Genomic DNA, 19,420 nt, shown 5'->3' on the forward strand with positions numbered 1-19,420 from the left:
AAATGACAGTCAGCTTGAAAAATGTTGGAGGTCAGACAAGTAGCCTTTATGATTATATATTTGTGTGAATCAGAACAAATGTGAATATTTGAAGGAATTGCATGTCATGCCCGATGACACAGGTAGATTCAGCACTTATGATGATATGTGGTTACATCACTGTCCTCCAGGCTGGGCCTCAAGTCTGGTCCTCAAGGCTGGGCCTCAAGGCTGGGCCTCAAGGCTGGGCCTCAAGGCTGGTCCTCAAGGCTGGGCCTCATGGCTGGGCCTCAAGACTGGTCCTCAATGCTGGGCCTCAAGGCTGGTCCTCAAGGCTGGTCCTCAAGGCTGGTCCTCAAGGCTGGGCCTCAAGGCTGGGCCTCATGGCTGGGCCTCAATGCTGGGCCTCATGGCTGGGCCTCATGGCTGGGCCTCAAGGCTGGGCCTCATGGCTGGGCCTCATGGCTGGGCCTCATGGCTGGGCCTCAAGTAACATTTCCTTTTATTTACAGTATATTCGTAGACCTTGGCTGAAATAAATGAGTTGAGACAAGTGTGAGGAGCTGATGTTATCAACAATTTCTTCATGACATCGGAAAACGAGTGTGCGCGAGACATTCAACTATCTCACTGCCAGTGTCTGACAGGCAGCAGCCCCGGGGGGGGGGTTGCACCATCGTGAAACTCGTTGTGTCATTCATTATCTTACATCTGAACTATCCTGCTGGATGGTGTGAGAGACAGCCATATCTGTCAGGGTGAGGAGAAGATGCTTTATACTCTGTGTACAGTGAGCACACCCCTTCACACGGTGAGATTAGCAGTCTGAACCGCACAGCATGGCACTCTAAAGGGGTCATTCTTGCAGCGTGCCTTAAATTTACTGCCTCTTTTAATATTCTGTCATAGTTAAACATTTTATTGGTCTTTTTTATGACCATATCCTTATGTCCCAAGCTTATGAACTTCTCTATGCAAATCACTCACTTCTCTCCCTATCTTTACAAAAGTGGTGGTCTTCTGGTATCCCTTTTGTTGGGGAAGGAAATTATTCAATGTAGCCTAGTCTCAATTCGGTGAACAGGGTTGCTCTTCATAGAAACAATATAACTATTTGTTGTGTTTTACCTATCCCAGATGCAGTGCTTCAGGGCTGGTGTATGTATAGCTCAGCTCAGCAGAGAGTTGGCTATTAAACCATCGGAGTTATACTGTGAGTTCCTGTTCCAACATATTACTGCTCTGGTGAAGTTAATTGTAGCCAACACATTTCTCCACCTCATTTGTCAATGTAAGTCTTTGCTTTAACTTTGTCGATTTCCTCTTAACCCCCTGAATTAGAGGCAGCTAAGGCCCTCACAGGGAGATAGAGGGAAGAGGGAACAGCTGTCGTCGGCTACAAATGACTGAAGAAACTGGTGCCTGCCTCAGCCATAAGGAATTCATGACATCGCCTCTCCGCTGTGACTGTACGCTCTTTGTGTTGGCCACTCTAGGCTCAGGACAGGCAGAGGAGAGAAGCTTTATGTATACATCAAAGGTGGCTGGTGGGAGGAGTTATATGAGGACAGGCTCATTGTAATGGCTAGAATGGGAAAAAAATGGAACAGTATCAAACATGTCAAACAAATGGAATCCACATGTTTGACTCCGTTCCATTTATTCCACTCCAGCCATTACAATGAGCCCATCCTCCTATAGCTCCTCCCACCAGCCTCTTCTGGTCTACGTAGACTACTGTAAAGCTGGAGCATTATGGTGAGAGCTGAAACAAAATCATGAACTGTCACTGTTTTTCAACCCCTTGTCTTGAGTTTTCCTTGTGGTTCTACTGCACTGCACTGCTCTGGACTGTAACACACAGGGGACTGGCTTCTCTGAGATCAACACTTGTACTCACTTCACCTCTGTTGCTCTCTCTATTCTTGTTTTTCTTTTTTCCCCCTCTGAGGCCAGATGAGCCAGCAGCCAGAGACAAGGGGGGGAAAGGATGAGCAGGAGATTTACCAGCGTGGATCTGACACTTTGGGCAGGGGTTTATGAATTAGATTTTGTCCCCTGACTTTGACTCACAGTGCACTGCTCTCTCAGAGATACACATAGAGAAGAGAACGTGGCTACTTTTAAAGATGGAGCAGTCAGGCTCATTCATAACCATGTGTTGTTGTTTTTGTCTGCGGCCGTGTGGATCCTTTAGAGACAGGCCAGTGGAGGGAGGGAGGGGGCCCCGTGGAGAGCAGAGTGCCTGCCTGCAGGCTGCCAGAAGACAGAAGAAGAGAGGACTGACCAGTGGCCAGGGACCTGAGCTATTGTCCTGGTGCCATGGTGACTGTCTGGGAGTGATCAATATTACATTAGTAAAATCTTGCTATATGTATTTGACTCTCTCTCCCTCTCTGCCCTCCCCCTCTCTCTCCCTGCCTCTCTCTCCCTGCCTCTCTCTCCATCTTTCTGTCTCCTGCATGGTTTTTAATGGTAGTTATTTGATTGGGAAAGGTGCTTTAAGGAGAGAGCAGCCTCTAAGTGTTCCTGAATGGTCCTAATGAAGGTGGAAAATGGAGACATAAAGAGGGAATGGGTACACTTTTCACTTTGCTCTGACATACCGTCACTGCCCCCCGAAGCCCTTGAGGGGGCATTTGGAGAGGGTGCGACCATGCTTAAAATTCCCCTCCTCCTCCTCAGACTAATCCTTGAGGATATTGACCTTGGAAAGGGGCAAGTATCGGAGAGGGGGTTGGGTGAGGGCCGGGGTAGAGGTGGCTCTCTAGGTAGAGAATATGCACGGGTTAGTTGACCTACAGAGAAGCCACGCCCTCATACAGTACAACCTGCCTGCAGGCGCCCAGCCTGAGCCTACACACATGCGTGTTGCTCACAAACAGGAAGTCAGAGAGAAATCAAAAGGAAAGTCACACAACTCAAAAGGAAATCAAATGAACATGGCATCATAACTGCTGGAATCAATCATTCCAATTTCAGTCCTCATCTCCAGCTCTTGGCTATTGATTGGAGCGTGCCATAGTCACACACAGCACTATCGGATCCATGGCCCAGAATGTGGGTGTCTCTCAAACACCACTCCCCCTAGCCCCTGTCCCTCGCTCTGACCCATCTCCATGTTAGACAAGTTCACCATCCTGTTCTCTCTCAAGCCCCAGTCAATGGGTGTCAATACTGTGGATTGTCTCAGCGACAGGAGAGTCGATGAGGGGCTGATAAGCGAGAGGCTGCTTTGTTTTAGTAATGACGGATTAAAAGAATGCCCCTTCCCCTTCCTTTAACCTGCAGCAAAACCTCAAACACAAAGCAACATCAATACAGGGCTGCTGGACACAAACCTTGATCCCTGTGCTAGATCAGACATTCTGCATGTCCACAGAGCACTCACACTGTATTGGTGGAAGACTGCGTTTTTCAATTCTACATTGAAAGTGATGTATAAGATACTGCATAGCTTGCAGGTTCTTTTCTTATTCTGTAGTTTATGATAGTTACGACACATGAGGCATCCTCTCAGAGGAATGTTTGTGGGATTCTGTTGAAAATGGTGCTGAGTTTAAATCCCAAGTGGGAGTAATACTGAAGCATAGTCTACAGGGATTTATCCTGAAACACTCAATGGAAGGAAGAGGGCAGAAATCTATAGAATTTGGGGCTATAAAATAGTTCATTTTATTTTTCGAGCTGATTAATTGCTAGGTTAATGATATTTTATAATGTTACATTAACACTTTAACGATTTAATACTCTTGGTTCTGCATTGCAATATCCAAAGTTCATTAGAAATTAATCAAATCTCACTGCTGATGGTGCAGCAGTCATTAAATTTGTTGTAATTATGATCTGCTTCTCAATAAGACACTAAGTTTGGAAAAAATAGTGGTGCTTTGACACACACACGCACACACACACGCACACACACACACACACACACACACACACACACACACACACACACACACACACACACACACACACACACACACACACACACACACACACACATACACACACACACACACACACAAACACACACACAATACAGTACACTAGAGACGGCACTGTGTAAACGTAAATCAGAATATATGTTTTGGTTTTCACAAGCATTGATTCAGTCTGCTGTTTGTTTTGTGTCTGGTCTGCTCAGTCCCCTGTCCCCACAACCAACAAATCACATCTCAATGTATTTCAATACGGCCACAAGAGACCCAGTGGATGCTGAAACCATGCAGCTACTACTGCCCTCTCTACCAAACATTTCTGGTATCGTACCCTACAGTTACCAGTGGTACATGCTTCCTCTAGTGTTAGGGGACAGAAACTGCATTGTCTCTGCTGTTACTAAATAGGGGTAGCTAGGATTTTATTGCAATATTCATAATAATGGGTGCATGAATGATTGTGTCCAGTATTTGATAGAGGAGTATCATCCTATATTCAGAACACAAAGAAAGAGACAGTAGAAAAACACAATGATCTTTTAAACGGCTCATTGGTTCTGTTTACATGTTGGTGTAGGGCGGATTCTCCCTTTCTCTAACCAGATTCTTCCAGCGGTGTTAGCCTACAAACAATACAGTCTAACACTAGAGTCCTCCTCCTCTCCAATGACAGGCCTTTTATGGCGTGACAGTTGCACTATACCTCCGCAATTACTTTTCAATTAGCACGATGAACATTTCCAACACTGCGGCACAATTATTTTATAGCCCAGTGTCTTAGCCCATTAATGGTGCTAGCAACAGCACGGGAGTGATAAACCATCTGTCCAGGCTCCCAAAGAGATAGAGAACACTTAATGGAGTGAAAAAGTAAAAGCAATTAATGTCACATTAATATAATGATAATAATGCCTTCCCTTGCAGCACTGGTGAGCAGGGGGCCTGGGGACTAGGGACTGGGCTTCCACTGGGGCTGCTACCCTGCTAAACAGAGGAGAGGGGACCCATCCTGCCCAGGCTGTTGGTCCCAAAACAGCTCCCACTATGGGTAGGAGGCCAAACAAACCCCGCTTAAAGCTGTACTGTAAATGGGGCCCGTTTTTACTCTTTGAAAAGATATATTGGCGAAATATTGGTTTACCTGTGTTTTAGTGCCCGTATGTTAGTGCTGAAATAATGGATAGATGGTTGAATAGCTGAAATATTGAATTGAAATAATAAAACTCAAGAATGCATGAATTCATGTATTTTAGAGTTTTAGGTGATCCCACTATGTCCTCTGTGTGCTGTACGGCTAGGAAAATACACACTGTAGGTGAGGCTTTGGAGTTTTGAGTTCTTTCAAGGCATACGTTCTTTAGGGATTTAAGTTCTATTAGTCCTGTGGGAGGGTGTATGTATTCATGCAAACGTGTGTGTATCCGTGTGTGTGTGCTGTCTCCTGAGTGGCTCCCTTGTCCCCTCCTATCTCCTGACCCCTCTGTGTTCCCACCGCCCTGCTCTGTTTGTGTTAATTCCTCTACATCTCCTGGGTGGCTTACATTAGAATATCTTAACCACTGGGCTGCATTAGCATAGCGTGATGGATGCCGCTGAATCTCCGTGCCAGATAACGTCCACATTTTGCATTTTAAACTAAGCTACGCCATGGACGTGCTATCCATTTTCACATGGGGAAATTAGGCCCTGGTGGGAGAACGCCTGGCACTCTGTCATCCCAGGCAAAGCTCCCTGCCCAGGTTTTATGACACCTCTGGGGCACCATACTGAGACAGGTTGAGGGTCACTGACTGTCCAGAGCTGGACATCTATGATGTCATTGAAAAAACATTGAATAAACTTTCAAATTATTCGACTTCTTGTTGTGAAGACTGAACAAAGTAATGGATGTTGGGTGTTTTCGGACAGAGATATCTACTTCCTTTAGTTAGGTCTGTTTTCTGAACTCCTATAGCAGTCAATAGCACTCGCATTCAACACTGAGCTACTTACAAGTGAAGCAACATACATCATACATCATGTTCTATTTAATCATCATAATTCTCCAGATGCCACCTGTGCATAGGTCTCAATGCATTCAGGCTCCATCTCCTGTGTGACTGTGAGAGGCTGGGTGTTGATTTCCTTTACAAGGCTGTCACGGCCCCCAGCAGCTGATCAATAGGAATAAATCAGCCCGCTCCTTTACGTGACATGAGATAGTTGTACATTTATAAGCCTCTTTATGAGATAAGATCTTGAAACTTGAGCTTACGTCATACTTAGCGACACACTCACAACCCCAGCAGCAGCTCACAAGGTGCTGCGATGCTTAGTGGGTAATAGAGAGGCAGAGTCTATATCAGACCTCGGCTAAAGAGTCAGGGGTTAGTGGGTAATAGAGAGGCAGAGTCTATATCAGACCTCGGCTAAAGAGTCAGGGGTTAGTGGGTAATAGAGAGGCAGAGTCTATATCAGACCTCGGCTAAAGAGTCAGGGGTTAGTGGGTAATAGAGAGGCAGAGTCTATATCAGACCTCGGCTAAAGAGTCAGGGGTTAGTGGGTAATAGAGAGGCAGAGTCTATATCAGACCTCGGCTAAAGAGTCAGGGGTTAGTGGGTAATAGAGAGGCAGAGTCTATATCAGACCTCGGCTAAAGAGTCAGGGGTTAGTGGGTAATAGAGAGGCAGAGTCTATATCAGACCTCGGCTAAAGAGTCAGGGGTTAGTGGGTAATAGAGAGGCAGAGTCTATATCAGACCTCGGCTAAAGAGTCAGGGGTTAGTGGGTAATAGAGAGGCAGAGTCTATATCAGACCTCGGCTAAAGAGTCAGGGGTTAGTGGGTAATAGAGAGGCAGAGTCTATATCAGACCTCGGCTAAAGAGTCAGGGGTTAGGGGGTAATAGAGAGGCAGAGTCTATATCAGACCTCGGCTAAAGAGTCAGGGGTTAGTGGGTAATAGAGAGGCAGAGTCTATATCAGACCTCGGCTAAAGAGTCAGGGGTTAGTGGGTAATAGAGAGGCAGAGTCTATATCAGACCTCGGCTAAAGAGTCAGGGGTTAGTGGGTAATAGAGAGGCAGAGTCTATATCAGACCTCGGCTAAAGAGTCAGGGGTTAGTGGGTAATAGAGAGGCAGAGTCTATATCAGACCTCGGCTAAAGAGTCAGGGGTTAGTGGGTAATAGAGAGGCAGAGTCTATATCAGACCTCGGCTAAAGAGTCAGGGGTTAGTGGGTAATAGAGAGGCAGAGTCTATATCAGACCTCGGCTAAAGAGTCAGGGGTTAGTGGGTAATAGAGAGGCAGAGTCTATATCAGACCTCGGCTAAAGAGTCAGGGGTTAGTGGGTAATAGAGAGGCAGAGTCTATATCAGACCTCGGCTAAAGAGTCAGGGGTTAGTGGGTAATAGAGAGGCAGAGTCTATATCAGACCTCGGCTAAAGAGTCAGGGGTTAGTGGGTAATAGAGAGGCAGAGTCTATATCAGACCTCGGCTAAAGAGTCAGGGGTTAGTGGGTAATAGAGAGGCAGAGTCTATATCAGACCTCGGCTAAAGAGTCAGGGGTTAGTGGGTAATAGAGAGGCAGAGTCTATATCAGACCTCGGCTAAAGAGTCAGGGGTTAGGGGGTAATAGAGAGGCAGAGTCTATATCAGACCTCGGCTAAAGAGTCAGGGGTTAGTGGGTAATAGAGAGGCAGAGTCTATATCAGACCTCGGCTAAAGAGTCAGGGGTTAGTGGGTAATAGAGAGGCAGAGTCTATATCAGACCTCGGCTAAAGAGTCAGGGGTTAGTGGGTAATAGAGAGGCAGAGTCTATATCAGACCTCGGCTAAAGAGTCAGGGGTTAGTGGGTAATAGAGAGGCAGAGTCTATATCAGACCTCGGCTAAAGAGTCAGGGGTTAGTGGGTAATAGAGAGGCAGAGTCTATATCAGACCTCGGCTAAAGAGTCAGGGGTTAGTGGGTAATAGAGAGGCAGAGTCTATATCAGACCTCGGCTAAAGAGTCAGGGGTTAGTGGGTAATAGAGAGGCAGAGTCTATATCAGACCTCGGCTAAAGAGTCAGGGGTTAGTGGGTAATAGAGAGGCAGAGTCTATATCAGACCTCGGCTAAAGAGTCAGGGGTTAGTGGGTAATAGAGAGGCAGAGTCTATATCAGACCTCGGCTAAAGAGTCAGGGGTTAGGGGGTAATAGAGAGGCAGAGTCTATATCAGACCTCGGCTAAAGAGTCAGGGGTTAGTGGGTAATAGAGAGGCAGAGTCTATATCAGACCTCGGCTAAAGAGTCAGGGGTTAGTGGGTAATAGAGAGGCAGAGTCTATATCAGACCTCGGCTAAAGAGTCAGGGGTTAGTGGGTAATAGAGAGGCAGAGTCTATATCAGACCTCGGCTAAAGAGTCAGGGGTTAGTGGGTAATAGAGAGGCAGAGTCTATATCAGACCTCGGCTAAAGAGTCAGGGGTTAGTGGGTAATAGAGAGGCAGAGTCTATATCAGACCTCGGCTAAAGAGTCAGGGGTTAGTGGGTAATAGAGAGGCAGAGTCTATATCAGACCTCGGCTAAAGAGTCAGGGGTTAGTGGGTAATAGAGAGGCAGAGTCTATATCAGACCTCGGCTAAAGAGTCAGGGGTTAGTGGGTAATAGAGAGGCAGAGTCTATATCAGACCTCGGCTAAAGAGTCAGGGGTTAGTGGGTAATAGAGAGGCAGAGTCTATATCAGACCTCGGCTAAAGAGTCAGGGATTAGGGGGTAATAGAGAGGCAGAGTCTATATCAGACCTCGGCTAAAGAGTCAGGGGTTAGTGGGTAATAGAGAGGCAGAGTCTATATCAGACCTCGGCTAAAGAGTCAGGGGTTAGGGGGTAATAGAGAGGCAGAGTCTATATCAGACCTCGGCTAAAGAGGAGTAATGGAATAGCGACTTATGAATAATAATGTAATCCTAACCTTATGAATAATAATGTAATCCTAACCTTAGGAAAAATAATGTAATCCTAACCTTATGAATAATAATGTAATCCTAACCTTATGAATAATAATGTAATCCTAACCTTATGAATAATAATGTAATCCTAACCTTATGAATAATAATGTAATCCTAACCTTATGAATAATAATGTAATCCTAACCTTATGAATAATAATGTAATCCTAACCTTATGAATAATAATGTAATCCTAACCTTATGAATAATAATGTAATCCTAACCTTATGAATAATAATGTAATCCTAACCTTATGAATAATAATGTAATCCTAACCTTAGGAAAAATAATAATGTAATCCTAACCTTATGAATAATAATGTAATCCTAACCTTATGAATAATAATGTAATCCTAACCTTATGAATAATAATGTAATCCTAACCTTATGAATAATAATGTAATCCTAACCTTATGAATAATAATGTAATCCTAACCTTATGAATAATAATGTAATCATACCAATGCCGTTTTCAAGATACAGTACATTTTATCATTCTGTTCATATTCATATAAAAAAAGTCTGAAACTAAATAATTGTGATCTGTACAATTATTGTTTAGCAAATGTGTATGCATCTACTGTTTTAAACATCACACCTTAAGCACTTTAGAATGAATGTGTCTGTTATACTGTACTGTATGTGAGACTGACAAATTGTGTCTCTCCTTGCTTTCTCCTTATAGAAGCATGAAATACATTCCAGAGCAGCTCAGTGATTCTGTAATGTTCCGCTAATTACGTTTGACTAATTATGATTCTTTTACGTGGCAATATTATATGCTGGGAGTTTCCCCCCTCATAATGCTGTGGCCCCTCTTTCTGCTTCATTGATCATGATTGGATACAAGGGCCTCTGTTTTTTTGTTTATTTTCTAATTAAATATAAGCTTTGACCACTTTATGGGTGATAATTAAACTATTAATTCCCCACTCATTGACCGCCCAGAATGTGATCAAGTGAGACTTGGGAATTAATGTGATGGCTGGACATATTCTTTTTTTCCTTCTAGGTTAGGAAAACCCAGACAGGATGCTTTCAACGTTGAGCACATTGACTGGGATCAAATTACATCCGCTTCTACAGTAAGTACAACATTGATCTGAAAGAAAAGCCTGTCTTTACAACCTAAGTGTTTCTGAATACAGCACCACACATTGCTCCCCTCTGTCCTCTCACATGCCCCATGAAGACAGATCCCCTAGAATGGAGTGTGGGGTATGTGAAAAACAGGGTAGCTAATTTAACAGCACATGTGCTGCAGATGAGGAGGAGGACCTACAGTGGCAAACAAAAGATGTCTCAACAGAGTGGTGCTGAGAGAGAGAGAGAGAGAGAGAGAGAGAGAGAGAGAGGGAGGGAGAGAGAGAGAGAGATAGAGAGAGAGAGGGAGGAATGGGAGGGAGAGGGGAGGCCGAGGGAAGAGAGCACGGCTGTGCTTTCCTCTGATGATGGATAGCAACAGTGGGGAGAACAAAACCAAGCATTCCTCATGCTGTCACCACAACGAAACAGGGACATAACAGGATTTGGTCACAATGCGAGCAGAGCACTTCAGAGAGATACCAGGCCATCATGCCATTTCTACTGGAAGTCAAAGGCTCCATCCATCACACTGCATGTCCCCTCAGCATCTGACTGCCAGGGCTCCCCTCTCCACTCCTCTCCATGTTGTCTGTCTGTCTTTCCTGGGACTTCCCAGAGTAGCTCCAGAGCCTCTTTGATGCATTTATTTTTGTGGCCATTGTTGTTCTGTTATTGGTATTCCATTGAAGTTGAAGGCAGGCGGCGGGAGAGGAGTGAAGGGTGTAATGTACTGTATGTGTACAGCTGGCTGTGGTCTGAACACAACACAACTAGATAGGTTTAGTTGTGATGGTTTAAGCTGATCTCATCAATCTTACTGGACTCCTCCAGTACTGAGATCAGTTTCTCTAATTCAGATAAATTATGCTTTGCCTACCTCATATTCAGACTAGCATTGGCCAATCTATTCCTTATTCACCCAGGAGTTTCCAAACAGAAAAATAGTTGTTGTTTAAATTCCAGATTCTGACATCAATAATCTATTGTTTTATTACATTACACTTTTCTATGACAACATAATTGTATTTAATTTCATTTTTAACCTTAGTAAGAACTGTATAAATAAAAGTCACACAGTGCATCCCATGATTTGAATTGACTTGTGGACAGTCCATTTGGGGGAGCACTGTGATAGCTGACTGACCCCTCAGTGTCCAGAGGCAAGAGATCTGCCCTATCAGTATAGAGGGTGAGATCCCCTCTGTACAGTGTAGACTCCCAGTAGCCTCCCAGCCACACCACAGCAGAGAATAACAGGGTAGGAATACCACTTCTTCACAGAGCTGTATGGATGCTGGTTGTTGATTAACATGATCGCGTAATCCTCCGATGTGATATGAAGGATTAGGAGGGTACAGTTGGGGAAGGGGGGGTATTCTCAAAATTAAAAGTTGTAGCATATTAGTCTGTATTTGGTAGCTGAGCATGCTCCCATGCCTAGCACAGCTGCTAATAGGAAAAGATGTGTGGAAGTGTATGATTTATGGTTGCACGCAGGCAGGGGTGGAATAATTTGGTGCAGAACGGGTACTTACTGAACGGAAACAACTCGGCTACTTATCCGTACTTTCTGGTGATAAATTAGCTCTTGTTTAAAGTAGCCGGAGACCCATTTTTCATTTCGATTACCACACTTGATATCTCTTTCTTTCTTACTCTTTCTTTGTCAGCAGTGGTCCTTGGCAATTGTTGTGTATTGAAGCAATGTGTTTCAGTAGCTCTGTGCTCAGCTCAGGGCTGGTTCTTAATACTTCTCTGCCTGGAAGCTGCTCTGTGTTTTATTCTCTTTCCCCACCATGTCATTTTTAAAAGCAGTCATTTTGTTAATTGTGTTGTGGCCCAACATGAGAAGTAAGCAACATGGCTTCTCTCATTGACCGTGGGCTGTCCTGTCCTGCTGCCAGCTGGAGGCTGGGGTCCTGTCAGTCACTGGGCGACCCCTGCCAGGACCTTCCCCTGCTCAGACAAGGTTCCCATTGATCCCCCCGTCGGCCCTCTGACAGGAAGCAGCCTCGGCAGGGGAAATAAGCAGGTGAAATATTAAGTTATAAGGCAGCTTCCAATCAATAAACAGGGCTGGGACCGCGAGGGGCAAAGCCAGGTCCCACAGCAGCAGCTACAGTGGTCCGAGTTAATGCGATTGAGGACTGTGGATCACCCCCAAAGACCTGCAGGCAGAGCCCCCCTTCACTGACTGGAGCTATCACACTCTGTCCATGGGCAATTATCTGTAGAAGTCTGGCACCTGCTCCTATTGTCCTCTCCCTGGCACTGCCAGCCGTGCCCAGGCCCAGCCTATTTCTGGCAGAGCTGGACACTCTACAGACAGCATAAATAAAACATATGAGAGCTGTAATGAGGACAGAGCTGCTGGGCCAACACAGCCAGAGAGCTGCAGGCACAGCCACAGACAGGTTCAGGGTCCACTGTAGGGCCAAAATGCCGCAGGTTCTCCAGATCCACTGGCTCCACCTTTAGTTGTCATTGAGAGCTACACTGAGATACTAACCATACAGTCAGTCCAGTTTGTGTCCAGATGTGTCTCAAGTCCATTGTCCAGACGTGGCTTTGTGATTCAGTGTGCTTCTTGGCCCCTGAGTGCTAAAGCTTGGCAGGTGTCATTACTTATCATAGCCTTTACTCTTTGAACAGGACAGCTGAAGCCATGGCATGCACCCTCCTGTCAGGCCTGTCCCCTGTCCCTGTTAGCCCCTGAGGGGACAGGGGAGGAGGGGAGGAGGGGAGGAGGGCCAGGCCAGCGGGGCAGGTCGGCTCACTGAGAGGGCCCTTGGTCCAGGAGGGCTGGGTCTCCAGGGCCTGCTCCTCCGGCCCCTCTCCCCCTCTCCCACCCCACCACTGCTGACTGACAGCTATCTTCCAGCTGCGGGACACGCACTTCAGCAACCAGGCGCTGATAAAATGTTAATGTAATTAACAGATAATGGCTGTTGTTTTTAGCTGTCAATACTCGGACCGTGAAGGGATAAAGGATTGGAGCTCACAAAGTCACATTCAGATATCTGCTAGCCATTGTAGAATTCAATTATTTCGCTAACACTACACCCACCTGTCTCCTGCAGCCCCCTACACCCCTCCATCTGTCTCCTGCAGCCCCTCCACCTGTCTCCTGCAGCCCCCTACACCCCTCCATCTGTCTCCTGCAGCCCCCTACACCCCTCTACCTGTCTCCTGCAGCCCCTCCACTCCTCCACCTGTCTCCTGCAGCCCCCTACACCCCTCCATCTGTCTCCTGCAGCCCCCTACACCCCTCCATCTGTCTCCTGCAGCCCCTCCACCCCTCCACCTGTCTCCTGCAGCCCCCTACACCCCTCCATCTGTCTCCTGCAGCCCCTACACCCCTCCACCTGTCTCCTGCAGCTCCCTCCACCCCTCCATCTGTCTCCTGCAGCCCCTCCACTCCTCCACCTGTCTCCTGCAGCCCCCTACACCCCTCCATCTGTCTCCTGCAGCCCCTCCACTCCTCCACCTGTCTCATGCAGCCCCTCCACTCCTCCACCTGTCTCCTGCAGCCCCCTACACCCCTCCATCTGTCTCCTGCAGCCCCCTACACCCCTCCATCTGTCTCCTGCAGCCCCTCCACCCCTCCACCTGTCTCCTGCAGCCCCCTACACCCCTCCATCTGTCTCCTGCAGCCACCTACACCCCTCCATCTGTCTCCTGCAGCCCCTCCACCCCTCCACCTGTCTCCTGCAGCCCCCTACACCCCTCCATCTGTCTCCTGCAGCCCCTACACCCCTCCACCTGTCTCCTGCAGCTCCCTCCACCCCTCCATCTGTCTCCTGCAGCCCCTCCACTCCTCCACCTGTCTCCTGCAGCCCCCTACACCCCTCCATCTGTCTCCTGCAGCCCCTCCACTCCTCCACCTTTCTCCTGCAGCCCCTCCACTCCTCCACCTGTCTCCTGCAGCCCCCTCCACTCCTCTACCTGTCTCCTGCAGCCCCAACACCCCTCCCCGTCTGCTGCAGCCCCCACCACCCCTCTACCTGTCTCCTGCAGCCCCAACACCCCTCCCCGTCTGCTGCAGCCCCTCCACCCCTCCACGTTTCTCCTGCAGCCCCTCCACCCCTCCACCTGTCTCCTGCAGCCCCCTCCACTCCTCCACTTGTCTCCTGCAGCCCCTCCACCCCTCCACCCATCTCCTGCAGCCCCCTACACTGCTCCATCTGTCTCCTGCAGCCCCTACACCCCTCTACCTGTCTCCTGCAGCCCCATCCACCCCTCCACCTGTTTCCTGCAGCCCCATCCACCCCTCCACCTGTCTCCTGCAGCCCCATCCACCACTCCATCTGTCTTCTGCAGCCCCCACCACCCCTCTACCTGTCTCCTGCAGCCCCTCCACCCCTCTACGTTTCTCCTGCAGCCCCTCCACCCCACCATCTGTCTCCTGCAGCCCCTCCACCTGTCTCCTGCAGCCCCCTCCACTCCTCCACTTGTCTCCTGCAGCCCCTCCACCCCTCCACCCATCTCCTGCAGCCCCCTACACCGCTCCATCTGTCTCCTGCAGCCCCTACACCCCTCCATCTGTCTCCTGCAGCCCCTACACCCCTCCATCTGTCTCCTGCAGCCCCTACACCCCTCTACCTGTCTCCTGCAGCCCCATCCACCCCTCCACCTGTTTCCTGCAGCCCCATCCACCCCTCTACCTGTCTCCTGCAGCCCCATCCACCCCTCCACCTGTTTCCTGCAGCCCCATCCACCCCTCTACCTGTCTCCTGCAGCCCCATCCACCCCTCCACCTGTCTCCTGCAGCCCCATCCACCACTCCACCTGTCTTCTGCAGCCCCCTCCAGTCCTCCACCTGTCTCCTGCAGCCCCATCCACCCCTCTACCGGTCTCCTGCAGCCCCCTCCACCCCACCATCTGTCTCCTGCAGCCACCAACACCCCTCTACCTGTCTCCTGCAGCCCCATCCACTCCTCCACCTGTCTCCTGCAGCCCCTCCACTCCTCCACCTGTCTCCTGCAGCCCCATCCACTCCTCCACCTGTCTCCTGCAGCCCTTACACTCCTCCACCTGTCTCCTGCAGCCCCTACACTCCTCCACCTGTCTCCTGCAGCCCCTACACCCCTCTACCTATCTACCTATATTTATCCTCTACTCCACACATGTGATCGTCCTCATGTGATATTGACAGCATCTCACCTACAGCCAGTCTGCTTTGGACGTGTGGATGGAGGTCTTCTCTCTGCTCTCTGCCTAGCACTCTGCCCTGCCTCGTTAACTCTTTCATAGTCAGCCACGTCTCAGAGCCACATCTCAGAGCCACATCTCAGACACTCGTCACAGTGCCTCGTCTCAGAGCCACATCTCAGAGCCACATCTCAGACCCTCGTCTCAGAGCCACATCTCAGAGCCACATCTCAGACCCTCGTCTCAGAGCCACATCTCAGAGCCACATCTCAGACCCTCGTCTCAGAGCCACATCTCAGAGCCACATCTCAGACCCTCGTCTCAGAGCCACATCTCAGAGCCAGATCACAGACCCTCGTCTCAGAGCCACATCTCAGAGCCACATCTCAGACACTCGTCACAGTGCCTCGTCTCAGAGCCACATCTCAGAGCCACATCTCAGACCCTCGTCTCAGAGCCACATCTCAGAGCCAGATCACAGACACTCGTCTCAGAGCCACATCTCAGAGCCAGATCACAGACCCTCGTCTCAGAGCCACATCTCAGAGCCACATCTCAGACCCTCGTCTCAGAACCACATCTCAGAGCCAGATCACAGACCCTCGTCTCAGAGCCAAATCTCAGAGCCAGATCACAGACACTCGTCTCAGAGCCACATCTCAGAGCCACATCTCAGACCCTCGTCTCAGAGCCACATCTCAGAGCCAGATCACAGACCCTCGTCTCAGAGCCACATCTCAGAGCCACATCTCAGACCCTCGTCTCAGAGCCACATCTCAGAGCCACATCTCAGACCCTCGTCTCAGAGCCACATCTCAGAGCCACATCTCAGACCCTCGTCTCAGAGCCACATCTCAGAGCCACATCTCAGACCCTCGTCTCAGAGCTAAAGTCAGTACAGCTGGGATCATACATCATGTGACTGAGGCAGGCATGCAGCCACTGAGCCCCTCTCACCTCAGACACAGCGGCAGGCGGATGGTGACGCGGCAAGCCACAAGACAAATGTATTTATTTTAAACCAAAAACGCAACGCCTAACAGGACATGGGCAGTGCTGCTTTGGGTGTCTGCTCCCTCACTATTCTCGTATTTTAATAAGTATCAAGCCCAAACAAGATTAGGCGCTTCCAGTTTACGAAATGTCAGGGAAGGCAGCGTTATCGCTCATAATAAATGGGTTTATGCAAACAGTGGGGTTTTTGCCATGCATAAGAGCTTGTTTGGTGCGTACTGCTGTGATGCTGTGTGCTGATATGCAATTATTCTAAAGAGTATCAAAGTTCAGGTGTGAGTCTGCCGCCTTGCTGGAAAAGCCAGGGATACTCTGAGCAGCTACAGATTACCACAGGAATATTTCATGAATAAAGAGATGGGAAAATATCTGAGACAACAAGCAGAAACCTGAAAGTATGATAAAAATGCATTCAATAATGGATGATTCGCTGTGTATTCATAATAGTAAATAGATGTTGTTTTGGTTACAGTTAGGTAGCTGATAGAACTGATTACAGCCATGTGCTTGTGTTAGGTTGGGTTACCCTTCATGACGGTAGACCTGAACTTTGATCAGTCCATCTAAAATGTTTGTGTGTCTACACTCTAATTAACCCAGTTTGTGTGTGCTGCTAATGATGCCTAATTATCATTTGTGTAACAAGATTGCTCTCATTGGCTGCTTACAACTGGCTTTCTCAACTTATTAGTAGAGTGTTTATGCAATTATGGCTAATTGAAGTGTTAATTAAATCAGGAATACAATTTTTCTAAACCAAGATGCTAACAACACAAGTGCAGGGAGTTCTGTATACATAACAACCATGCAAACCACCCGGTTCTCCTCCCCTCCTCTCCCTTTAACCCCATCACAGTGTACAGACCAGCTACCCTTCACCTACCTGCCCCCCTAACATCCACACCAGGGGGACTCAAACCAATCACAGCTGATTGGCACTTTGACTGGCTACTGAAATCAGCTTTCTCCCTCCCACTGCTTCAGCGTTAATTGCCATGCAGGAGAGGCGTGAGAGGCAGGAGGCCCAGCGGCTCTTGACCTTGTCTCTACTTCTCTGAAAATATAGTTGACTTAATAAAGACATGCTCCGGAACTTTGGTGACTACTACTGTAAGTATTTTTTAAACATCCCGCTTTGGGCTGGATGTGTCAATGTGTTGTTCATACATGCATAATCTGTGAACAGAATGACTTAACTCAATTAGCCAGGAAATCCCTAGTTTGAAAGATATTGTTTTTCTGGAAGCTGTGCTGCGCCATTTGCCCTACATTTTTCCCCATATGGGCCAGCCCCCTAGAAATTTGAGTTCCAGCATATGAGCTTAAGTCCCACGCCATTTGAGAAACAGCTAGCAAGATGCACACACAGCAGAGAGAGAGAGAGAGAGAGCACAATGACCTGGTGCACATTTCTGTACATACAGTATGTGACGTAGTACACAGTGTTCGGGGACTACTTCTGGCTTGTGAGCACTACTTTCAGAGGTACTGGCTGAAACGCATACAAAAGTACTGAAGTATCTCTTTAACTAAAGCTATTTTGAAAAGGTAATTCACTACATCCACTACTTCATGAAAAATTATAATGAAATGAAATAGAATACAAATTGCAAGAACAGATCACTGTGGTCAGATGTTAACAGAATGTGTAATTTATCCTATTAAACACAAAAACAATGTTTCAAGTGAGAACTAGGCAGATCTGATGCAGAACAGACAGGAAATTCTTGCCTACTTCCACCATGTTTAATTTTTGCATAAAAAGTAGTGTGTAGTTCAAGTAGATAGCTACACCTCTACATGGTAGAAAATGAATAACTACTGACAACTACCAAGATTTAAATTTAGTTCAACTACTATTTCAATTTAGTTTTGTTATTGCAAAATGGAGTTTAATTGCTGGTTGAACTACATGTAGTTCACCACTAAAATATGAACCAGCCATCTATCAGATAGAAGGGTTTCTACATTTATATTTTACATTCATGTCATTGGGCATTTAGTGGAAGAACTTGGGAAGGCTGAACACCAGGCGGGTTGCAGCGTTCTGGATGAGTTGCATGGGTTTGATGGCACAAGAAGAACTTGGGAAGGTTGAACAGCAGGCAGGTTGCAGCGTTCTGGATGAGATGCATGGGTTTGATGGCACAAGAAGAACTTGGGAAGGCTGAACACCAGGTGGGTTGCAGCGTTCTGGATGAGTTGCATGGGTTTGATGGCACAAGAAGAACTTGGGAAGGTTGAACACCAGGCGGGTTGCAGCGTTCTGGATGAGATGCATGGGTTTGATGGCACAAGAAGAACTTGGGAAGGTTGAACACCAGGCGGGTTGCAGCGTTCTGGATGAGTTGCATGGGTTTGATGGCACAAGAAGAACTTGGGAAGGTTGAACAGCAGGCAGGTTGCAGCGTTCTGGATGAGATGCATGGGTTTGATGGCACAAGAAGAACTTGGGAAGGCTGAACACCAGGTGGGTTGCAGCGTTCTGGATGAGTTGCATGGGTTTGATGGCACAAGAAGAACTTGGGAAGGTTGAACACCAGGCGGGTTGCAGCGTTCTGGATGAGATGCATGGGTTTGATGGCACAAGAAGAACTTGGGAAGGTTGAACACCAGGCGGGTTGCAGCGTTCTGGATGAGATGCATGGGTTTGATGGCACAAGAAGAACTTGGGAAGGTTGAACAAAAGGCGGGTTGCAGCGTTCTGGATGAGTAGCATGGGTTTGATGGCACAAGCAGGGAGCCCAGCAAGCAGCCAGTTGCAGTAGTCCAGACAGGAGATGACAGGATGCAGAATACACACAGGATAGACAGGATGCAGAATACAGGGAACCGGAAGAGGAAAATAGTGGATGATTGGATGAGTCAGTCCTCATTCAGAGAGATTTTCACACAAATAGGACAGGGTAATAACTGATGTTGTTTTCTCCCCATGTCAATAGGGTTGTGTCCTCATTTGATATCATACTGTAGACATTCTGTTTCTTCATTGCCTCAGGAAGATAATTAATTCCATCCCTCTCCTCTTCATCTTAAGTCATCCTACAGTCATTATGTCTCTACCTGTCCCACTCTGCTCCTGAAGAAACCCCTTGGTTTTGATTCATCATCTGCATTTGACTTAATGAGAGGTCATTCACATATCTGGTCACAGTGGTTAGATCAATCGATGATGGACGGCCAATTGGCAGAAATACCCCAAAAAATGGATTGATATCGTCTGCTTACTGTGTAATAGTATATTTTCAGTGGTGCAGGAAGTTACATTTTATGTGACTATATCGCCTT

General features: G+C 47.7%; 1 protein-coding gene across 1 annotated transcript; it reads left to right on the plus strand.

Moving 5' to 3' along the window:
* The first annotated feature begins 258 nt into the window (after positions 1–258).
* LOC115172086 (proline-rich extensin-like protein EPR1) lies at positions 259–16,008 on the plus strand. Its single transcript, XM_029729270.1, has 7 exons — positions 259–468; positions 12,677–12,894; positions 13,079–13,365; positions 13,498–13,762; positions 13,926–14,061; positions 14,349–15,109; positions 15,288–16,008. Exons 1-7 carry the CDS (start codon positions 259–261, stop codon positions 16,006–16,008), a joined length of 2,598 nt encoding a protein of 865 aa, XP_029585130.1.
* The last annotated feature ends 3,412 nt before the right edge of the window (positions 16,009–19,420 follow it).

The sequence above is a fragment of the Salmo trutta genome, chromosome 33, assembly GCF_901001165.1.
Source record: "Salmo trutta chromosome 33, fSalTru1.1, whole genome shotgun sequence".
Lineage (NCBI taxonomy): Eukaryota > Metazoa > Chordata > Actinopteri > Salmoniformes > Salmonidae > Salmo > Salmo trutta.